This window comes from Aethalodelphis obliquidens, unplaced genomic scaffold (genome assembly GCF_003676395.1).
Source record: "Aethalodelphis obliquidens isolate GAN/ISIS:26980383/991018 unplaced genomic scaffold, ASM367639v1 scaffold6, whole genome shotgun sequence".
NCBI classification, from domain to species: Eukaryota; Metazoa; Chordata; class Mammalia; order Artiodactyla; family Delphinidae; genus Aethalodelphis; species Aethalodelphis obliquidens.
Genome location: NW_020837950.1, coordinates 70325899 through 70348446, shown reverse-complemented (window position 1 = coordinate 70348446; position 22548 = coordinate 70325899). Strand labels below are relative to the sequence as shown.

General features: G+C 40.5%; 1 protein-coding gene across 2 annotated transcripts in view; it reads left to right on the top strand.

Annotated features, from left to right (window-relative positions):
• The window catches only part of SLC7A11 (solute carrier family 7 member 11), an 88436-nt gene extending 72055 nt beyond the window's left edge, over positions 1-16381 (top strand). Inside the window, exons 9-12 of one of the 2 annotated variants that reach the window (XM_027103730.1) lie at positions 320-416; positions 1973-2122; positions 3363-3540; positions 15543-16381. In XM_027103730.1, the coding sequence (XP_026959531.1) occupies positions 320-416; positions 1973-2122; positions 3363-3540; positions 15543-15610 (493 nt within the window). In that variant the 3' untranslated portion in view covers positions 15611-16381. The remainder of the gene's footprint in view (positions 1-319; positions 417-1972; positions 2123-3362; positions 3541-15542) is intronic. The other variant, XM_027103731.1, reaches the window with a different exon arrangement.
• Positions 16382-22548: the final 6167 nt, after the last annotated feature.

Below are 22548 nucleotides of genomic sequence, written 5' to 3'. Positions count from 1 at the left end.
TGTGTGTGTGTGTGTGTGTGTGTGTGTGTGTGTGTGTGTGTGTGTGTTGAGTTGGACTGGATTGATAACACACGAGCAGTATTAGAAATCTAGAACGAAATTCACCACCAGCTATTTATATGTGGGGTGAGTTATGCTGAGTCAGATGTTGCTACCGTTTCTCCTCAAAGGAACGTAACATTTTGGCAGATTTTATAAAATTCGAAGTAATCACCTAAGAAATGTCAAACCATTTGGTATGAAGAAGATGCAAGTTTTCTCTTCGATTTCTGGATTTTTTCCCTTGGAGATGATTAATTATGCATTTTTCTCCTGTCAGGTTATTCTATGTTGCATCTCGGGAGGGTCACCTTCCGGAAATTCTCTCCATGATTCACATCCGCAAGCACACTCCTCTGCCAGCTGTTATTGTTTTGGTAATGCATAGTAACATGTGTCTCTAGATGTAACCTCAAAGAACAGCTTAGCAAAGAGGATTCCAAACTTGGCTTCAGCTCGTGCTTTCTGTTCTCAGTCATCGCTAAAGTGGCTCTATGTGTATCCTGGTGGATTTGCAGAGGCAGAATATTTTCCATCGCTTCCCTTCATCCAGTATATCTGATGCATATTTGATGCTTTGGAGCAATAACACGTCCCTTCTTTTTCATCTTTGTAGAAATCTGTGAGATCAAAGGGAAATGATTGCCTGGGCTCCTGTCACCGACAGAGAGGCTCGCAGAAAAGGAGGTCGAGGAATAAGTCCCAATTCTACTTATTGAAAGTGGAGCTAAAAGCTGCAGTCCCCAAACGCCCAGATATCTCGAGGCCCCTTATCATGAAATGCATACAAAGTTATAGAAAAAGTGGACAGAATCCTAGACAGTGCAGGGATTCTGTGCTTGAAAGTGAGAATTTTGAGAGCAACCCTAAATGGGAGAAATAAAAGCACCAAAACTTAAATTTGAGCTGTACGATTCTTTATGCAGAGAAAAGTATTTGTGAAACACGGGATATGAAAGACTGTGTAAGGTGTAGGAGTCCTCAGACCCCCATTGGCAATGTTATATTCCTTTTTACCTACTATTTTTTCCCAATAAAGTTTCCAAAACCCAAAAACATTTCCCAGAAATGTTTCCCAGTAACATTTTTTCCCAATCTCCTGCTGTCAGGCGCACCACAGAATGCACTGAACACTTTTGTGCCCCCATCTCCACCCACCATGGGTTTCATTTGTTTCAAAATGTTTCCTTGAAATTTCTTTGTAAAGGCTGGTGGGCGGGTGGGGTACTCTGTGGATTCTGGAAATGTACTTCACTTGGGGGAACAGAATGTATTATTTTGTGGGAACAGGATATATTATTGGTGAAGAGGGCTTTCATTGTAAGCCTGCGTTATCAGTCATGCTGTCCTTGGTCTGTGCAGCTGTAGAGACTTGCTATGCTGAACTCTGCGCTCCATTCTTTTCTGCGGTCTTGAGGGTCACATGTGGCAAGCACCCAGGGAGAGGAAGTGTGGAGGAGGGAAAGGTCAACGTTCTGCACTCAGGAGAGGACACAGTCTCTAGAGGTGGCTGTCTTTCCTGTGTATGCATAGCCAGGGGCTCATCAGACACCCTTCGCAGAGCTTTCTGCAAATGTGTGTATTGGATGCGCTTTTGACTTTTATCGTTAGTTATTTACCGGCCATCTCAGTCTCTGGGTCTTTAAATTTTGAGTCATCGAGTGTCCTGTGTTTTGCTCTTTGAAAGCACGTGCTCTTAACTCAAATGAGAAACAGCTGAAAATAATGCATCCGTGTGTATGTAGAGAGTAGAAAAGCTGGATGTGTAGCTAGGAGGTTAGTTGACTATAGGTGTTAAGCGCAATGGTCGTTTATCCGTGGAAAGAATCGTTTGGAAAAGATAATAATGACGTGCAGTGATGATATTGCTTGTTATCACGTGTGTTCTCTTTTAACTGTGCCTGGTTTTTCTCTCCCTCCCCCACCCCCCCAGCACCCTTTGACGATGGTAATGCTCTTCTCTGGGGACCTCTACAGTCTTTTGAATTTCCTCAGTTTTGCCAGATGGCTTTTTATTGGGCTGGCGGTTGCCGGGCTGATTTATCTTCGGTACAAACGCCCAGATATGCATCGTCCTTTCAAGGTAACCTCCGCAATCTTGATGGGTTTACATAAATCTTCCTCCTAATGCCTGGTCCTCCCTTTGTCATAAGCTGATGATGAAGAGCTTGGGCAGAGGGGCAGAATCCTCTGGAATAAAATGTTTAACCCTTGCAGGTCATGCCTTCATATGGGATTTATTTTACTTTGAAAAAATAGTTCATCGGCTCGTTTGTGATGTACCGAACTTTGTAGGTCACATGGTTGAAAAGTGGGGATATTAATATACAATGTTTGTTCTATTGATTTTTCATGAATGTGTCTAATGACCTGATATGTTCAAAATATGGACTGCTTCTTTTTTTTTATGCTGAATAGTTGTGGACAACCATACTCAGAGTGAGGCCCATATGTATGAAATCATCACTGATTCAAACTTTAAAAAGGATGCTGCTTTACAGAAAGGCATTTTAAGAGTTCTTAAATGTTATGACTTGTTTTATTGCCCCTTTTCTGCGTTGTACACTCCAGAAGGAGTAGAAATGTGAAATACATAGGGAAAGTGAAGATGTGTGAATATACCACTTAATAGAATGTCCATTTACCATAGCTAAGTGTTTCCTTTTGGGAGGGCTGGCGCATATGCCTCTAGCCTTGAAAGTTCACGGACTGATTTGTCTTTACTATGTATTTGCTTTTAAGAAATAACACCGATCATGTTGTCCGTCATGTCGTCAGAATTTGTTTCTAATTATATTCATTGCCTAATGCCGGCAACATCTTTATTAGTGGTTGAATAGGAGTTGGCCTGTTTTATCCCTGTCAGTTCTTATTGTGAATCTCCAACAGAAAATCGATATGCACTGAAAGGCTTTAACATGTAACAAGCAGCCCGTGCTCCTGGCTCTACATGAAAGTGGATTCTAATCATAATTATCAGAGAACCAATCTTTTACAATCAGAAACGTAACTCGTAAAACATAGTGCTTAACTAGTAAAATAGTTCAAACAGAACATCTCTAATGAAACACACTTATTTATCCTTAGATGTTGTTCTACCCAAAGTTTTTTGTGTTTGTTTTTAATTTAAAGGAGTGTGTTTAATATAGTCTCTGTGCCCCGTGCAAGAGATTTCGGTACGAAGGTGTGGTAGGATGGTGCCTGTCACTTGGTCACGTGATCAAGGTGTATCACCTGATCCCATGACTGATGTGCACATCTTGAATCCACCTTCTGTCCCTTGAACCACCCTTGGAGTGATTTTCTTCTGTGCTGTGTTCCAGGTGCCGCTGTTCGTCCCGGCTTTGTTTTCCTTCACGTGTCTCTTCATGGTCGCCCTTTCCCTTTATTCAGACCCATTTAGTACAGGGATTGGCTTCGTCATCACTCTGACCGGGGTCCCTGCCTACTATCTCTTTATTATATGGGACAAGAAACCCAGGTGGTTTAGAAGAATGTCAGGTAAGACTTTTAAGCAGTTTCGGGACCTTTTGAGAGACCGTGTTGTAGAAAACCCATCTATGTGTACCTGTCTAACATGCATGCATTAAAGTGTGAAAATGTAAGTGGGGAAATTGCTAGTTTGAATACATTACCGTATTCCAATGAGAACTGGTAGAAGAAAAGGCAGGAAGGATGTTGAGGGTAGAGCCACTGAATCCTTTCAGGATATTGAGTTCCAGTTGCTTTAATCGCTTCTTAGGAGAACAAATTTTTAGATAGAATTTTATCAGCAGTTCTGTAAACGACCTAATTGTTCTTCCGAATCCCTTACTAACTTAATTGTTTCTATCCTGGGTTGAACGTAGTTTATTGATTCTGTATGATAACATACTACTTAATGAGTGATAGGAGATTTGGTGGGGGGTTAGGTAGAGCCTGCAAAGGGCTTAAATATCATTATTATAACACCACCCTATCGGTGAATCATGGAGGGTCATAAGAACAGCAAGAATGCTCATGAGGGGCCTTCCCCGGTGGTCCAGTGGTTAAGACTCCGCGTTCCGGGCTTCCCTGGTGGCGCAGTGGTTGAGAGTCCGCCTGCCGATGCAGGGGACACAGGTTCGTGCCCCAGTCCGGGAGGTTCCCACATGCCATGGAGCGGCTGGGCCCATGAGCCATGGCTGCTGAGCCTGCGCGTCCAGAGCCTGTGCTCCACAACGGGAGAGGCCGCAATGGTGAGAGGCCCGCGTACCACAAAAAAAAAAAAAAAATCAGTAGGTAGGAAGGGTGCTTAGGAACAGCCTCTGTCAAAAGCCTCACCCTCTGTCAGGGGCTCTGCCAGTGACGCTGTTTTCCTCACATCATCGTCTCATTCAATCCTCCCCAAGATCCACGTGTGAACTGGTTGATTTCTATACCCAGATGGGAAAACCAGGGTGCAGGGAGATGGAGAATTTAAGTGTATAGATTTTAAACCATTGAGCTGGGATTTGAACCCACGTATGCTGGACTTCAAATTCATGCTCTTTTTGGATTGGGTACCTGTGGGAAGAGAGAGAGGGAGAACTTTATCCAGAGGAGCAGATAGGTTCTTGCTGGTGAGGTTGGTGAGTTTAAAAACCCACTTTTTTTCTTTTCATTCATTTTAATTTACTTACTTTGCCATCATTAATTTTTTAAAGCCCAGTAAAATGTTCAGGGAGATTTCTGGTCAAATTATTAATAAATAATGTCAGTGTTACTAAAAATAAAAAACAAACAACTCTGTGTACATATTGCATCTCTAGTGTGCTACACAAACTCATTTAGAAGCTGGTCATTTAATATAGACATCTGCATCGCTTCTCGGCCTTTTGGCTAAGATCAAGTGTAAAATAGACTTCTGCTAGTACTCTATTAGCTTTTAATTGGTGTTTGATATCTTTAGACCTTATACTATTATTTATACCTGCATTTTGTTTCCTAGCTGGCAACATTATTCCCAGAGGAAGTGTTACTGTAAAAGTTAGGTTCTTCAAGGTTTACACAGGCACACAGATTGCCTAGCAGGGTATTTAATCTCTGTGTCTTGTTAGAGCACACTGGTTTTCGGTAGAGTATTTTTAGTTATGTTTTATCTGTTGTAGGCAATACATAGAGAGCCTTTGCTGAAAAACAAATCCAAGTCTTGTTAAACAGTATGTACCATTAGGATTGCTCGTTGCCAATGTTCAGGGTAGATTAGTACTCACCACTGTGGGGGGGGGGGGGTCTGTGTCCATCTCAGATCCTGGCTAGAGACAATTAAAACCCCTGAATGCATGGAAAACCATGAGAATTTAGGAAGAAAGAGTGGGTAGCCCTAGAGTTGGACTACAGTGTGAGAGACCATGATGAAAGAACGAATTCCTGTTCTTGCGCACTTAGTAGGCATTTTGTCCTTCCTGTTTGCAGTCAGCCAACTCTAAAAATGCTTTCCTTCTGCTAACATGTGCCTATTTTCTTCCATTTCTTTGCCGGTACGTATCAACTACTGGTTTTCATGCCTGCTCCTTTGATGTTTTCCCATGCTCATGTAGTTGTGAAGTTTTCAGTTATTATTCTGTCTCCAATGGCGTTTTGCACATCTCCAAGGACTCTAAATGTAGTGTTAGCCATTCGTGAAAGTAGCAGCAAGTCGCAGCCCCATGATGGTTATTTGGTTCTCAACAACGCCATTGAGTCTTACCAGGGAGCGTGGCAATTCTGCCTTGACACTGCGATCATTGTAACCCTTTATCTTTATAGCTGCCTTTTGAGTGAGTTTGCGAAAAGCAACAATCCTCTGTAATTTTGTTTGATTTTCCACTTAGGCAGCATTCTTAAAGTAAAATAAAGAAAATTCATAATATTTATCGCGGCCGTAGCAAGTATTTTCCTAGCCTTTGGCCAAAACAAAACACTCACACACGGACACACAACACAGCAGAGTCCTGAGCCATCACCTCGCCTCTTCTCCCAATTGCCTCCTTGTTGTCAGGGAGAAACTCAGTGTAAACTTGGAGCCAGAGAGCCTCTGCTTGGAGCAGTGTGCAGAGTTAACACCAAATTGTTCTGCTGGGGAACATTCTTTAGCCTTGGTCTGATCACTTATTTTCACCCGAGTATACCTGAACAGATCCTCCCTGTGAAATGATAGTTTATCAAAATACATCTTACCAGGGGGCATCCCTTAATAAAAGACAGGGTCACCGAACAGCGTTCAGAAAACGGAGACAGGCTGCTGAGTTGAGATAGCCAGAGAACGTTCAGAACCCGAGAAGCTGAGAGTTTCAGAGACTTGATGAATTTCTCTGGCCACAGGATGCCAGCATTGAACCACGCTTCATTTGATAGCATTCCTGGGATGAAAAGAAAATGTGCTCTTAAGGGAATACTCGGATGTGCAGAGAGCTTTTTTCCCCCATCTGTGATGGAGTGCTTAATTCATCTGGATCGATTTATTTATAGAAACACAAGCTTCTCACCCAAGGAAGAGGAGACAGATACCCCACCGACATACTCAAATTCATGGGGATGCTGGAGCCGGCAAACCCCAGCCAGGGCTCCCCGCAGCCGTTTTCCTCGGCCGCCTCTGTTTATCCGTCCAACCCCATCACAGCTGGGAGTGTGTGGGGTGACTGGAAGTTGGTCCCTCTGGCTCCGGGCGAGTTGGGGAGGACAGCTGTATTTAAACAAAATCTTTAGTGATAACGAATCATACTGGGCAGCACCACAGAATGACTGTTGTCCATCGTGGACAGATTTTGCAAAACCAGAATTCTAAAAGCATGTTCTGCATACAGTGTGTCGCGATCAGTTTGTGTATGATGCTCCACTGGAAGCTGCCGCAGGCATTTGACAGACTCTTCACGAAGACTGAGGTGCGATGTTTTACACGAGTTAAGCTTGCCTGCATTTCTTACCAAACCATCTTCACTGTAAGGGTCAAATGGGGCCATGCATGTGAAAAGGTTTTGAAGGCTTTTCCAAAAAAAAAAAAAGAAAAACGTAGACACTGTGGTTATGATTTCTGGGGAAGCTTGGTTTTGTGCTAATGTTTCATAGGCTTATTCCATTTTGGCTGTAGTTCCCACGCTTGTACCAGGTATGATTGGGTAAATCAGATTTTGCAAGGGCAGTAGTTGTTTCAGTGGATTTCCAAAACAACGACTGAACATGGAAGACAAAGCTAAAAATATTTCCATTGCTATTTGGTCTTATAGCTTACATAACTAAAAACACCAAATGCAGACTCAATGGCTCGACTTTATTTAAAGAAATATTGTCAGGGGGCTGATTATTCCCAAAGCCAAAGGCCCTACATGGGTAGGGATGTAGTTGGAGACCACATGCTCTGCAGCTTTTTGGGGCAAGCAGGAAGCTTCCTCAGAGGCTTACTTGGGTCCACTGAGCACCGCTCTGTGACCCCCATGGCTGTAGATGACCTGGTGGGAAAAGTTGGTAGGACTCCAAAAGCCACTCAGAGCCCAAATCAGTCACTCTGCTCAAACCTCCATCATGATGAAAATTATTTAAATCTCGAGATCCCAAGAGAGGGCATAAGAAAGCCACACGAGGGACCGTCCACAGGGCTGACTGAGCGTGGAGGTATTACTGGGTGTGTAGAACGAGGAGAGAGGTTCTTTGGCCCCAAAAGTGCTACTGAATAGGAGATCCAAATGGAGCTTTCAGGAAGGAGAATGCCACACGAGCGGAGCAACAGGATCTCTTAAGTTGTTCTCCCTCTGTCTGGAACCCATGCAGTGTTGTGACATGGGTCAGTAAGATGTCTAAGAAAGCTGAGGGCTGCAGAATTACAGAGGCACACTTTTGGAAAAGGCTTTCATTTGGGGCATGGAGGAGTAGATGCTGCATTAAAAAAAAAAAAAAAATCTCCGTAGACAACTGCATAAATAGTCACACACACGCGTGCGCGCGCGCACACACTCAAGAACGGCCGTCGTTACGGAGACTAGTTCGAGTAGCGACTGCAGGACTTCTCCGGAGAGGAAGGGCTGCAGAGCATGTCACCTTAACCCCACCGCTTTGCATTTGACCATGGCAGAATTCTTGTTATTTAAAGCTATCAGTTAGTCCTAGCTCCATCTCTGCCCGCAAAAGACACATCGCCCTTGCTATTGACTGATATCTACTTTTCCACAGTCTATTTTTCTAGGATAATTCTATCATTTCCCTTTTCTGTAAACATGAACTTCAATTGCTCTTGAGCACTCCCTTGTGCTCCATGTACATCTCAATGTCAAGAGTGGGCTGTGACAGAAAAGAATTCATTCGAGAAACGTTTACATAGAGTTTATCATTTTCCAGAATGATGCTGCACCCTTTGTAGTGAATGTATATTATAAAAATCAGTGTGCTGAGGAAAACAACTTGGGAACACTGTTAGAAAATAAAGGATGAAAAAACGTGCCTTTTTTAGTGGCATTAAATATTGCTGGGAAGGGACTCTTACAGGTGACAAGTCATAAAAGAGGAGAAAGATGGCCTGTCTGGATGAGAGATGATGTGGCTCTGAAAACCATCAAGACGATAGGCACCAGGGGCTTCAGGACCAGTAACAGTTTGAAGAGGTTTTGTGGAGACCAATTACAGAGATAAGAGGTGGACAAGAGCTAATATCTCAGGAAAGTGGAGTCACAGGGTTCTAAGACTGTCGAGATAAAATGACTGTAGAAATCAGCTAGCCCAGTGACCCCTGCACTTTAGTGTCTATCAGAATCACAGATTTATGGGCCCTACCTTCAGTTTCTGATTCAGTAGGTCTAGGATGAGTCTTCAAAAGTTGTATTTCTGGTATCTCAGATGATTCTAATGTTGCTGGCCTGGGGATTATACTTTGAGAACCACTGATCTAGTCCAAGACCCTCATTCTTCTTTATTTATTAATTAATTTTTAAATTAAGAAAAAACGGACCTATGACATCGTGGAAGTTGAAGGTGTAGGAAGTGTTGATTTTGATATATTTACATATTGCATTAGATAAAACACAGTAGCATTGACTAGCACCTTGACAATGTCTTTATCATGGTAAACATCTTTTATCATTTGTTGTTGTTGAGAACAGTTAAGTTATAGTCTCTTGACAACTTTTATAATACGGTATTGTTGACAATAATCTCCAGAACTTATATATTTACTAGTTGTACGTTGTACCCTTAAACAACGTCTCTTTAATTTCCCCACCCCTCCAGCCCATGGTAAGCACTCTCCGCTTTCACAAGTTCAGTTTTTTAAGATTCCACATATAAGTGACATCATACAGTATTGTCTTTATCTGTCTAACTTATGTCACTTAGCATATGTCTTACAAGTCCACCCATGTTGTTGCAAATGCAGGATTTCCTTTTTTCTCATGGCTGAATAATATTCCAGTTGTGATATATATACCACATCTTCTTTATCCATTCATCTGTTGATGGAAACTTAAGTTATTTCTTTATCTTGGCTACTGTGAATAATGCTGCAGTGAACATGGGTGTACAGACATCCCTTTGAGATACTGATTTGAATTCCTTTGAGTACATACCCAGGAGCAGAATTGCTGGATCATACCTATCATAGTTCAATTTTCAATTTTTTCAGGAACCGCCATACTGTTTTGCACACTGGCTATACTGATTTACATATTAACAGTGTATAAGGGTTCCTTTTCCTCTACATCCTCACCATTTGTTATCTCTTGTCTTTTTGATAAAAGCCATCCTTTTGCTAAGGTGAAGGTGATATTGTGATTTTGATTTTCATTTCCATGATGATTAGTGATGTTGAACACCTTTGCATAATACCTCTTGGCCAGTTGTATACCTTCTTTGGAAAAATATCTATTCAGGTCCTTTGCCAATTTTTAAATTGGATTATTTTCTTTTTTGCTATCGAGTTGTGAGTTCTTTTTATATTTTGGAGAGTAGTCCCTTATCAGATGTATAGTTTGCAAATGTTTTCTCCCATTCTGTAGGTTGTCTTTTCATTTTATTGATTGTTACCTTTGCTATGCAGAAGCTCCTTAGTTTAATGCAATTACACTTATTTATTTTAGTTTTTTGTTGCCTGTGCTTCTGGTGGCTTATCCAGGAAATCATTGCCTAGACCAATATCAAGGATCTTTTCCCCTATGTTTTCTTCTAGGAGTTTTATAGTTTCAGATCTTGCATTTAAATCTTTGATCCGTTTCAAGTTAATTTTTGTGATTGGCATGAGGTAGGGGTTCAGTTTCATTCTTTTGCATATGGATATCTAGTTGTCCCAAATACCATTTATGGAGGAAACTGTCCTTTCTCTATGGTGTGTTCTTGGCACCCTTGTCAAAAATTAGTTGACCATATATGTGGGAGTTTACCTCTGTGCTCTCCATTCTGTTCCACTGATCTGTATGCCTGTTTTTATGATAATACCATACTGGGTTTTTTTTTAAGATTTATTTATTTATTTTTGGCTGCATTGGGTCTTAGTTGCGGCACGCAGTCTCTTCATTGCTGTGCACAGGCTTCTCTCTAGTTGTGGCGTACAGGTTTTCTCTTCTCTAGTTGTGGCACGCAGACTCCAGAGCGCATGGGCTCTGTAGTTTGCAGCACTCAGGCTCTCTCCTTGAGGCGCGCGAGCTCAGTAGTTGGGGGCGTGTGGACTTAGTTGCCCCACTGCACGTGGGATCTTAGTTCCCTGCCCAGAGATCGAACCCACGTCCCCTGCATCGTAAGGTGGATTCTTTACCACTGGACCACCAGGGAAGTCTGCATAATGTTTTGATTGCTATAACTTTATAATATAGCTTGAAATCAGGTATTACAGTACCTCCAGCTCTGTCCTTCTCTCTTAGGATTACTTTGTGGCTCTAAATAAATTTTAGAATAGTTTGTTTCTATTTCTGTGAAAAATGTCAGTGGAATTGTGATCAGGATTGCATTGAATCTGTAGATCACTTTGGGTCATATGAACATTTTCACAATATTACTTCTTTCAGTCTAGGAACATGGGGTACCTTTCCATTTGTTTGTGTCTTCTTCAGTTTCTTTCCTTAAAGTCTTATAGCTTTTAGTATACAGGTCTTTCACCTCCTTGGTTAAATTTATTCCTAGGTATTTTAATTTGTTTGATGCTATTGTCAATGAGATTGCTTTCTAATTTCTTTTTCAGATAATTCATTGTTAATATATAGTAATACAACTGATTTCTGTGTGTCAATTTTGTATCCTGCAATTTTACTGAATTTATTTATTATTTCTAACAGTTTTTTAGGGGTCTTTGGGATTTTCTATATAAGATCATGTCATCTGTGAACAGAGATCATTTTACTTCTTCCTTTTTTTTTTTTTTTTGTGGTACGCGGGCCTCTCACTGCTGTGGCCTCTCCCGTTGCGGAGCACAGGCTCCGGACGCGCAGGCTCAGCGGCCATGGCTCACGGACCCAGCCGCTCCGCGGCATGTGGGATCTTCCCGGACCGGGGCGCGAACCCGTGTCCCCTGCATCGGCAGGCAGACTCTCTACCACTGCGCCACCAGGGAAGCCCTTCCTTTTTGATATGGATACATTTTACTTATTTTTCTGCCTAATTGCTCTGGCTTAGTACTATGTTGAATGCATCCTTGCGTTCCAGAGATAAAACCCACTTGATCATGGTGAGTGATCCGTTTAACGTGTTGTTGAATTTGGGTGGCTAAAATTTTGTTGAGAATTTTTGCATCTGTATTCATCAGGGATATTGGTCAGTAATATTCTTTTCTTAGAGTGTCTTTGTCTGGACTTGGTATCAGGGTAATGCTGGCCTCATAAAATGAGTTTGGAAGTGTTCCCTCTTCTTCATACTTTCATATCTTTTCATGCTACTGATTAGCATATTTTGGTTTCAGCTTAAAGAACTCCTTTTAGCATTTCTTGCAGGGCAGGTCTAACGACTACAAATTCCTTTAGCTGTTGTCGACCTGGGAAAGTCTTTCTCTCTCTTTCATTTCCATATGACAGCTTTTCTGGGTGAAGTATTCTTGGTGGTAGTTTTTTTCCTCTGAGCGTTTTGAATATATCATCCCATTCTCTCCTGGTCTGTAAGATTTCTGCTGAGACGTTTGCCGATAGCCTCATCAAGATTCCCTCATATGTGATGATTCTTTTATGTCTTGCTGCTTTCAAGATTCCCTTTTTGTCTTTGATTTTTGAGAGCTTGACTATAATGTCTCAGTGAAGTGAATGTCTCAGTGAAGACCTCTTTGGGTTGAATCGGTTTGGAGATCTTTGAGCTTCTTGTACCTTGATGGCTGTATCTCTCCCCAGATTTGAAAGTTTTCAGTCATTATATTTTTAAATAAGTTTTATGTCTCTCTCTCCTTCTCTTCTCCTTCTGGGACTCCCATAATATGGATAATTTTTCTTTTGATCATGTTTCACAGTTCATGCAGGCTTTCTTCTTTTTTATTCTAATTTCTTTATTCTCCTCTGAGTGGAAAATATCAAGAGGTCTGTCTTGAAGCTCCAGGATTCTTTCTTGTGCCTGATTGAGCCTACTCGTCAAAGCGATTACATTTTTCATTTCATTCATTGTATTCTTCTCCAAATTTTCTGATTTTTTTTTAACGGGTCCTATTTCTTTGTTGAATTTCTCATTTTGTTCATATACTATTCCAGAGTTCATTGATCTGTCTGTGTTCTCTCACATATCACTCAGCTTCCTTCCAATCATTATTTTGAATTCTTTCTCAGATCAGTCACAGATCTTTATTTCCTTAGGGGCAGTTAATGGAGTGGTATTGCATTCCTTTGGTGATGTCATGTTTCCTTGCTTTTTCATGTTTCTGATGGGTTTGTGTTGATATCTGTGCATTGGAGAATGATGTCACCTCTTCCAGTCTTTTCAGACTGGTTTCAGTAGGGAAAGACTTTCACCTGGAGGTGGCTGTTAGAGCACCTGCTGACTGGGATGCAGTGTCTTTGGTTCCCGAGAAGGCACAGCGATGTAGTCTCTGTGCCACTCCACTGGTTGAGGCTGAAATTGGCCAGACTGTGGGGTTCTTATATGGCTAAGGCTGCAGGGGACCTATAGGTGGCAGGTAGGGCTATTGGTATCTTCAGAGGCTAAGGCTGCTGACATCTTCCTGCGCTCCTCTACTTTTTTGCTCTTGGAAGGCGCCTCTGTTTGAGGACACCCCTCCTGGTGCCTGGTCTGATGTGCTGACACCCAGAGTTCTCAGAGCAGCATTGGAACTGAGGTCCGGGGATCAGGCGCACGTGGAACTACCACAGTGCCGGGGTCCTGGAGCACAGCCACACTGTGTCTAGGGCATGGACATGTGCAGATATCCTGTGGAACTGGTACTTGGGTCTCAAGGGCTCACTACTGTGACTTGTGCTGGTGAAAGGGAATATGGCAGTGACGAGGGCCCTGGAATGACAAGGTGCGGTGGTGGCTTGGGCAGAAAAGGCAGAGTGCAGTGGTAGCACAGCCTGGGAATGGCAGGTCAAAGTCTGACCTCTGCCCCCACCCCTCCCACCGCCCGCTGGGAGTGCTCACAGGATAGCAATAGTACAACTCCGGTAGTTGTTAAAGCCGTGTGTTGGGGCTCAGGGAACTGGGCACAGGGTAGTGGCAGCAAGCCCTTGGCAATGACAGTTCAGAGCCGCAACCTGGGATGGGGGGTGAAGTTCAGGGCAGTGGTAACCTGGTCCCAGCCTCCGTGGGTCAGAGTCCTGACCTGAAATCTGAGGGGCGGGGCTCAGGGCAGTGGTAACACCGCTGGCAAAGATGGCTCAAGAGCCTCAAGCTGGGATGGAGGCGGAGCTCAGGGTAGAGGCAGCCCAGTCCCAGCAATGGAGGGTCTCAGGCTTGACCAGACCTGCCATGGGGGTGGGACTCAGGATAGTGGCATTGCTCTTAGCAATGATGAGTCAGAGCCAGGACCTGGGACCTGGGAGGCAGTAAGAACTCATCTCAGCAATGACACTTCAAAGTCTTGACCTGGGCTGGGGCAGGGGGGTGAGGCACAGGGCAACAGCCAATTTGGGCAGCCAAAGCACGACTTGGGACCCAGGAGGCACGGCTTAGGTCAGGGAGATTGCCTTGGTAATGGTGGAGCAAGGCCCCAACCTGGGGCTGGGGTGGGCAAAGAGCCATGGCAGCTCTGGTGTCCTCTGTGGAGAGGTGCTGTGGTGCCCGATGTGTGAGAGACGGGCACAGCAACAACTGGGACCCCTGAGGGCAGGTCTCACCTCAGCAACACCTCCAGCCTCTGGGAGTAGATCCAGAAGAGGGGGGTACTACAGGCTGCTCCACCAGCTAGGGTCAGCGTCACTGAAGACTGAGAGACTCTTGTACCCAAAGCTGCAGACATCCACAATGGGCGAGGCTTGCTGTGGTCCTTCTGCTCTCCTTCTCCCCATGCGGTGACCTTCCTGAGAGGATTCCTCCTGTTGCCCAGCAGCTCCCGACTGGGGGATGGGGTGATGGGGACAAAATGCTTCCTTTGCTTTTGTCTGTGGCCATCCTTGAGTTTTGAGCTCTGCCAGGTTTTTTGCTGCTGCTTCTTTGTTGTCTAGAGCTTTCCCTGAGCTGTTTTCTTCCATCTGTAACTGTTTATTGTTCTTGGTTTTCTTTTCTGTTTGCTTGTTTTGGGGGGTGGGGGACCTCCCGGCCCTCCGTCTTGCTGACATCACTCCCAAGTCCCCCCCATTCTATAGAGGAGGCAAATGAGGCCCTAGGAGATAAAATGTTTTGCTCAATAATACACTACAAGTTTGAGACTGGAAATTATATTCTGATTTTGCTGAGGAGTTGGATGTACTCTCATAGGTGCAAAAACAACGAACCAACTTAGAGTCAATATGAAGTATATTTTTGAACATTTATTTATATCTTGGTCCTATTGTCTCAAAATATTTTCAGCCTCCTGGTTTGGGAATAAAAGTCCTTATTTGAACGCAAAATACTAATGTATTTTTTTTTAGTAAATTTTATTTTTTTTATTTTCGGCTGCATTGAGTCTTCGTTGTTGCATGCAGGCTTTCTCTAGTTGCAGCGAGCGGGGGCTGCTCTTCGTTGCAGTGCGCGGGCTTCTCATTGCTGTGGCTTCTCTTGTTGCAGAGCGCGGGCTCTAGGCACGCAGGCTTTAGTAGTTGCAGTACGTGGGCTCAGTAGCTGTGGCTCGTGGGCTCTAGAGGGCAGGCTCAGTAGTTGTGGCACACAGGCTTAGTTGCTTCGCAGCATGTGGGATCTTCTCGGACCAGGGCTCGAACGCGTGTCCCCTGCATTGGCAGGTGGATTCTTAACCACTGCACCACCAGGGAAGCCCCGGTATTAATGTATTCTTGCTGAGAAGCCATCATGGGAAGTTACAGAGGTGACTAATAAATTAATTGAGCATGATAGGATTCTAATGAAATAAGTAATTCTTGAAAGTGCTCTATGAGATAGGCGGTTGTGAGTTTTCAATATTCAATCCCAAATAATTTGCATTTTGCTGTTTTTATGCATTTCTGATTTCTGTGCATTTTAAATTTCTCTTCTTTATTTCTTTGTAGACATTACAACCAGAACATTACAAATAATACTGGAAGTCGTACCAGAAGAAGATTGTCATAAATTATAAATCAATACATTTGAAGTCCTGGCAATTTATCCTTGGCTTTGTTTCTGCCCAAAGGGCTGAAACAAAAAATGGATCTTCTAAGAAATTTAGTTATTACTCCATGTGGTTATAGAACGCTGATATGCAATTATACCATAAGTTCACATGATCATTAAGTCCCTGATACCTACCTATTGAGGTTAGGAAAAACGACTACAGAATGGAAATTACTTTAGTGGTCTTTCTCTATAACATATCTTATGGCTAAGAACCTTCAGACTGAAAACTGAGATGTTTTCTTTAATATGGGTTTTGTAAAAACAATTTTTATATACTATAGATAACTGTACTGTGAAAATTGTTTTCTACTCTTCTGGGGAAAACAAAAAAGTGTATGTCATCATTATGGACAGAGGAAAGAAAGAAATTTATTTTACATTGGCATTGCATTGCTTCCCACAGATATCAACTTAGATATCATACATGTTTTAATGGATTATACCCAGAGCATTTTGAAAAAGAAAAAAAACTTAGGGGTATGCCTAATTGTGATGAATACATTAAAGAAGAGTTTCTAGGGGCTATTGTTTATGAGGCAAATCCAGGAATTATGTTTAAGTAAAAAAAATGCTTGAGAATTTATTATGTTAGGATTTTTTTCACTCATTATCAGGAAGCTCCGTAGTTACGTGCCATTTGTTTTCATGGCAGCCTAATTGATCAGGAAAGGATGTAACGCCTGTCCTAGAGCAAAACAAAAGTCAGTTTGGTATTAAATCCTCTTAAGCATGATCATGTGTTTCACTAATAATTTACTCTTTGATAAATACATCTAAATATGTGCATTTTTAAATCTTCAAGTTATAATATCAACAGGAGACGGAAATCACCAAGAAAGAAAATGCCCAAAATACTATGCCCAACTCTATAGTTCTACATACATCGTTAGTGTTTCTGAACATTTTTTAAAAATCTCATAGCTGTTTTTACATGAATTGATGTAATGAATTTTGATGAATTGGTGAAAATTGATGAATTTTCATCAATGAAAATTGATGAATTTGGTGATGAATTTTGACAGTTTTACGTTTTCTTTGTACATTTTATATTGTTAAAATATCTCTTTGGACAAAACTGTCCAGATCAATTAGGAAAAGACTTACATTTACATAAAAATTAAGGAAGAAATGTCACTGCTAAATAAGATTTACAACTGATGTTTCTAAGAATGTTTCCATTTCTCTCTCTAGGCTTTAATTTCCTGACAAAGTAAAAGAGATAACTGATAAATTCACTGAAAGAAACTGTACATGAAATGTATATATTCAGACAGGTATTTACTATGCTGGGTTTAGAAAATACTGTGGAATTTTCAAATAAGAATAATATAATGATGAAATTTGTTAACCATTATTTACTTAAGTCTCAGAGTAAATAGTCATGGCCAGAATTTTTTCATTCTGTAATTTTTGTCCATTTGAAAAGAAGAATTTTTGGAAGAATTACACTGATTCAGATCATTAAGAGCAGATATATAGAGTTCATAGACAGTTGATCAAAGTAGAAATGATGATAATTTGAGGCAGTTTCAATTAATTAATTTTCAATTCGTTAATTTCAATTTCAAAATTTAATTCAGTTAATTAAATTTCATTCAATTAAATTTCAATTTAATATCTATCTGAGATTGAAATTTTGTCAGCCAAACGTAGTGTTTGGGTCTTTAAGTGAATTTATAAAAATTCCTTCCTTTTTCTCTTACCATGGATTTTCAGAATTTGATCTGTAGTCTGTACAGCTTATATCCATTTGTCTACATCTGTCCCCACTAAATTGTTGCTATCGGTGAAAACAGATTTGCTTTATATTCTTGTTTACAGTCTAGGCCCATGTAATCTAAACCAGCAAACTCTCCTGGAATTGTTTTTTTCCCCTAATGAAAAAAAAAAAGGTAAAGTCTCATGGAGAAGTTTGTATAGTTACTGATTAATTCCCGAGGTTAATGTGGGAGATAGGTCTCCTGATTTTAGTTATTTTAGTTTTAGTTCTAATTTCTCTTTAAATATGTCATTATACAAGCTAACTAGATTACATATTCATTATTATTTTCATCATTTTAAAGAATGATTTTTGCATTGTTAAATTTCTAATGCCATTGTAATACCATTTTAACCAGATGGAAAGTCAGTCAGTAATTTTTTTTTTTTTTTTTGCGGTACGTGGGCCTCTCACTGTTGCGGCCTCTCCCGTTGCGGAGCACAGGCTCCGGACGCGGCTCACGGGCCCAGCCGCTCCACGGCATGTGGGATCTTCCCGGACCGGGGCGCGAACCCGTGTCCCCTGCGTCGGCAGGCGGACTCTCAACCACTGCGCCACCAGGGAAGCCCAGTAATTTTTTTTTTAAGCGATGAGGATTAAGTTGTATTTCTACTTATCCTTAGGATACATCATGACAAGATACAGGGCTTCTGTAATCATCCATTCGATAGTCGTAACATTTATTTGGAATGGTATTATGTCAAGCAGATTCTAGTTTGAAAACTCTCTTACACACTTTTATATGTATATATATTTTTATGCTAAGTAATTTTTTCTCATATATTTAGGAAAATTTTTTCTCATATATATTTTTCTCATATATCGAACTGTTAGATGTGATACATTTGTACCAGTGTGCATATTCGAATGTTTAAATACATTTTATCAGTTTATTGTAACACAAAAAAGTAAAAGTAGCCAATAGAGTTTACGACGGCTAATATACTATTTTCAAATGTTCTGCTTTTTTGGTACATAGATTCTCAAGTATTTAAATATGAATTTAGTAGATCTAGTAAAGACCTCCAAAGCTAAAACAATTTGCTAGGAGAAATGGAGTGATTCTCCTTAATAATTATGAATATTTCAGTAAACGTTTTTGATCCCTTTTTAAAAATATTAGACTAGTTTTCTGAGATTTTTCTAAGATTGAATGAAGAAAACTGACTATTATAACTGGTGTCTTGGTCAGCTAGGAGTAGACCCTCTTCTTATCTTTCTTTAGGAGATTAAAGATTTGCCCTAGAAAAGATGGCTGACTCCAGTGCCAAACATAAACGTTAGATGTGTGTATGCACACATTTGCATACGTGCTTATACCGTATCTCCCCTGCCTCTGCTGGCACAAAAATAGGACAGATTATTAAATAACATTTCCAATTCACGGCAGTTTCTCTAACACTAAGATATGCAAGTTGAAACAAGTTTCTACATTGTTTTATGTGTCTGGTACAGTTGTTTCCCCAGTTGCTGTTTGATATATCATCAGATGGTTAACATGAGTATAATTACATAACTCAATAGAATTCTATGTTGAACTGAATCAGTCTTCAGGAAACTTATTATCTCTATTTGAGATGAATGTAATGCTAACTGAGAAAGGGAGCATCTTTGACCTATAGCTGATTTCTTATAATTGAGGAGTGGGTTATGAAAAGATGGAAAACTAAAGGTCAGAGTAGCAGGAAATGAAAGGTAGTATGTGATTGGAGGGAACGATATTTTGATCTAACTTATTATGCAATATAATCAGAGAAATATTAAAAATTAACTGTCTGCTGTACACAGGGACTTTGATTATGCCCTTGTGAATCCCCTAAAAGCTAATGAAATGTAAGCTTCAGTGCCCCTTACTTAGACATGCCCTTTCCTAGGTCCTGTACCTAATTTTTCATTAGGAATTTTGTATTACGTTTCTTGAAGGTTAGCAAAATTACATATACTTCTGGCCCTAAAAAAATCTGCATCTGTCCCTGTGAGAAAGGTCAAAGTACTCCCATTACTTTATCTATTAGAAATAAGCATGGGGTATTTGTAGGATATATTTTTAAGTAGTAAAGTTGTGAGTTAATTGAAATATCTCTATATAACTCAGTGGCTTTCTCATAGTACATATTATATGTGGTATATAAGGAGAGAGTTTCACTTTGGACATATTTTATGTGTCAATTCTGAATGATAGAAGAACAATGAATGGGATTTTAATTGTATCTCTTTTTCTTAGTTTGGAAAGAAATAGAGAGAGATTTGAAATTTGAATGCAGAGGAGTCAAGAAATTTGATTTTAGTTAAATAAAACCTTGTTTCATTTCACCCTACGTGATATGCTGTATGTTGGTGCTGATAATGTTTACAGAGCTACATTCGTAACCATTCAAAGTCAGGAATTAAAGCATGGCGTTGTGTGACTGACAAGAAGCTCATGGTGGATATAAATTAGAGTAGATAGAGTCATCTTAGCAGCTTCTGTTTACATTATTTATATATATAGGTAAAAGAATTATTACCTATAAATGTATTTTAGGTTAATTTTCCCATAAACAGTATTTTTAATTTATCTCAATATATATAATACCTAAAAGTGTAACCTCTAGGTATTATTAGTACTGTACTTAAAAAGATATTTTAATAGCCAGTTTTGGGAGTTAATCCTTCTTTTTGTCGCATTTTTCAAATCAGTTGGAGTCTAAAAATAAATGCTTGGTCTATTTTTAGGTCTGATAACAAATTCACAGAGGCATACATCATGGTCTCACAGAAAGTTCACCAGTTTTCCATATGTTGTGAGATAATTGCCCTTCCCTACAGTCTCGTCAGGATAATAACTTGATCTTTCTGAACCGGTTCTCTGTTTCCTTCGAGTTAATCACATGGTTCCCTGTATGTTTTATTTTTTTGACATGATATTTTCAAGATAGGAGTGAGTCTTCATTTTATACAATTACTTGATATTCTTAGCCTGAAACTACCACTCCGGTTATGCCCTTGTGTGTGTCCCTGCCCCCTTCTCTCTGTTACCGTTGGCTTTAAAATGTCAGTGGAAGATGGTTACAGTCTCCAGACAGTTATCTGTTACACGTGTGCATTTTGGCTACTTGGATCAAGGGTACCTTTATAGTATCAATAAGTGCCTTAACAGTTTTATAGATAATCTCTCAAGAAACTGTGGAGCATTTAGGTGTCTAGCAGCCGTACAGATGGACGCACTGTTTTGAAAGTGAGCATACTTTTTTCCCTCAACATGTACACTACTGATTTTATTTTTAAAAGTATGACTTTCAAATGAATTAATTTCTTGGTTAGAAGACTTGCCTCCCGAATCCTTATTACCTCTTGTGGAAGCCTCTAAAGGCCATGTTGAAAACTGGAGAGGAAAAAAAAAAAAAAAAGACATGCACAGTTATCTCTTTTGCAGCAGTGACTGTATTTTGAGTACTTTGTGCAGCAGGGTATTTTGTACAGCGTCTTGTGGGAAGACAGATTAGGCCTTTGGTTGTTACAGCTGTATAACCGGTTGGGTTGTGATTGGCCTGACTGAACTGAGGATTGTGAAGTTAGAGCCCACTTATTCCTACTGATTAATATTCTTCTGTGCACGCTCTGAAGCACATTCATAGCGCACCAGGAGGCGATGCAATGTGGTTCCCTGGTTTGAGGTTTGAGCTGTCTTATTTTAAAGCATGTCTGAATTATTTTTTTCCCTAGCATTTCTCCTTCATTCCAAATTTCCACTTACTGACTAATGGAATATAAAGTAAAAATACTTTGGAGAAGTAAAACACAGATTATTTCAAATGAGCGTACGCTTATAACAGAATAGAAATGATCTACGTTAAACTACTGTGTATGCTAATTACTTCAGACACTACCACGGGGCACTTTTAAATTGCTCTGGAAGCAAAAACAGTACATATAACTATGGTTAGCACACAAGACCCCTGCAAAGATTTTAAGTAGTCTGGGATTCTTTTTTTTTTTTTTTTTTCTTTTTTTTAAGTCTGGGATTATTTTGATCCTCTTTTTGGAGAAATTTTTTCCTTTTGGTTTTTCCTTGTGAATGTTGTTACTACTGCTTTAAATCTAGAACTTAACTGTTGATACTTAGTATCTTGAAAACAGGGTTCATCTTTTGACAGTATCCATCTGTGTTCAGAGAGTGGCATATCACCTTACTCTTGCTTACTGTGGACACAGACATTTGCCCCAAATTTCTGTCTTTTTGTAGATGGATTGCAGCACAATAGTAATGAATTTTCAGGGGTACCTTTCAGCATTTGGGGAACTTTGCGAACATAAGCATCAGATGTGTTTTAAAAAAAAAACAAACAAAAATTGCTTATTACCATGTAATGCAGTGTCTTCTCTTGACGCCAAACTGGTGAACAAATGTGTATTGATAGAATTGTTTCACTGATGCTAAATGTTGACTACCTGCAGTTTTATAATAAGTGCAAGTCACAGAGAGGCAAGACAAATGGCTTCTTGTACTGAATGCTTCGAGAACTTAATTTGTCCTAATTTTCTGACAAAGATTTGACTCTGGGTTTCAGAGAGCTTGGTTTTTACTTATCAGAGAGCAGATTAGATGGTAGTGATGTACTGGTAGACATGGTTTTCAGTTATTGACTCAGAATTCATCTCAGGATGAATCTTTCACGTTGTTTTATTGTCTGTATATCTGTATTGACTTTATTAACATGGGTTTAGCGAGCTCTGTGCTAAAGTTTGACCTGGTAGCAATAATTTCTTTTTCAACTATCAAGGGGCAGAAAAATCCGTATGTATTGTAATGTTCATTAACATATTACTAGGTACTATACATGAATGTATTTCAGTGCTTTTCACAGTCTATGGTAAGCTTCAATAATATGTGCCAATGCAATCAATTTAACCCCTGAAGGGCTGTTCTGGCAGCTGTCTCTTTGATCTGTGCTTAGATTGTCATTTATAGACCAGCTATATCCATTAACTTGGATCTGGAATGGGTTCATCATGACCCTGGACCATTCATTGTGAGTCGGGGCGGGTGCATTTGCGGGGCTGCTCTAAAATACAGGAACAAGAAGTTCAGCTGAGGGAGAGGGAGGCCTGACATCCTACACGGTCCTCATCTGTGGTGGGGTCTCTTCATCTTAGCATCG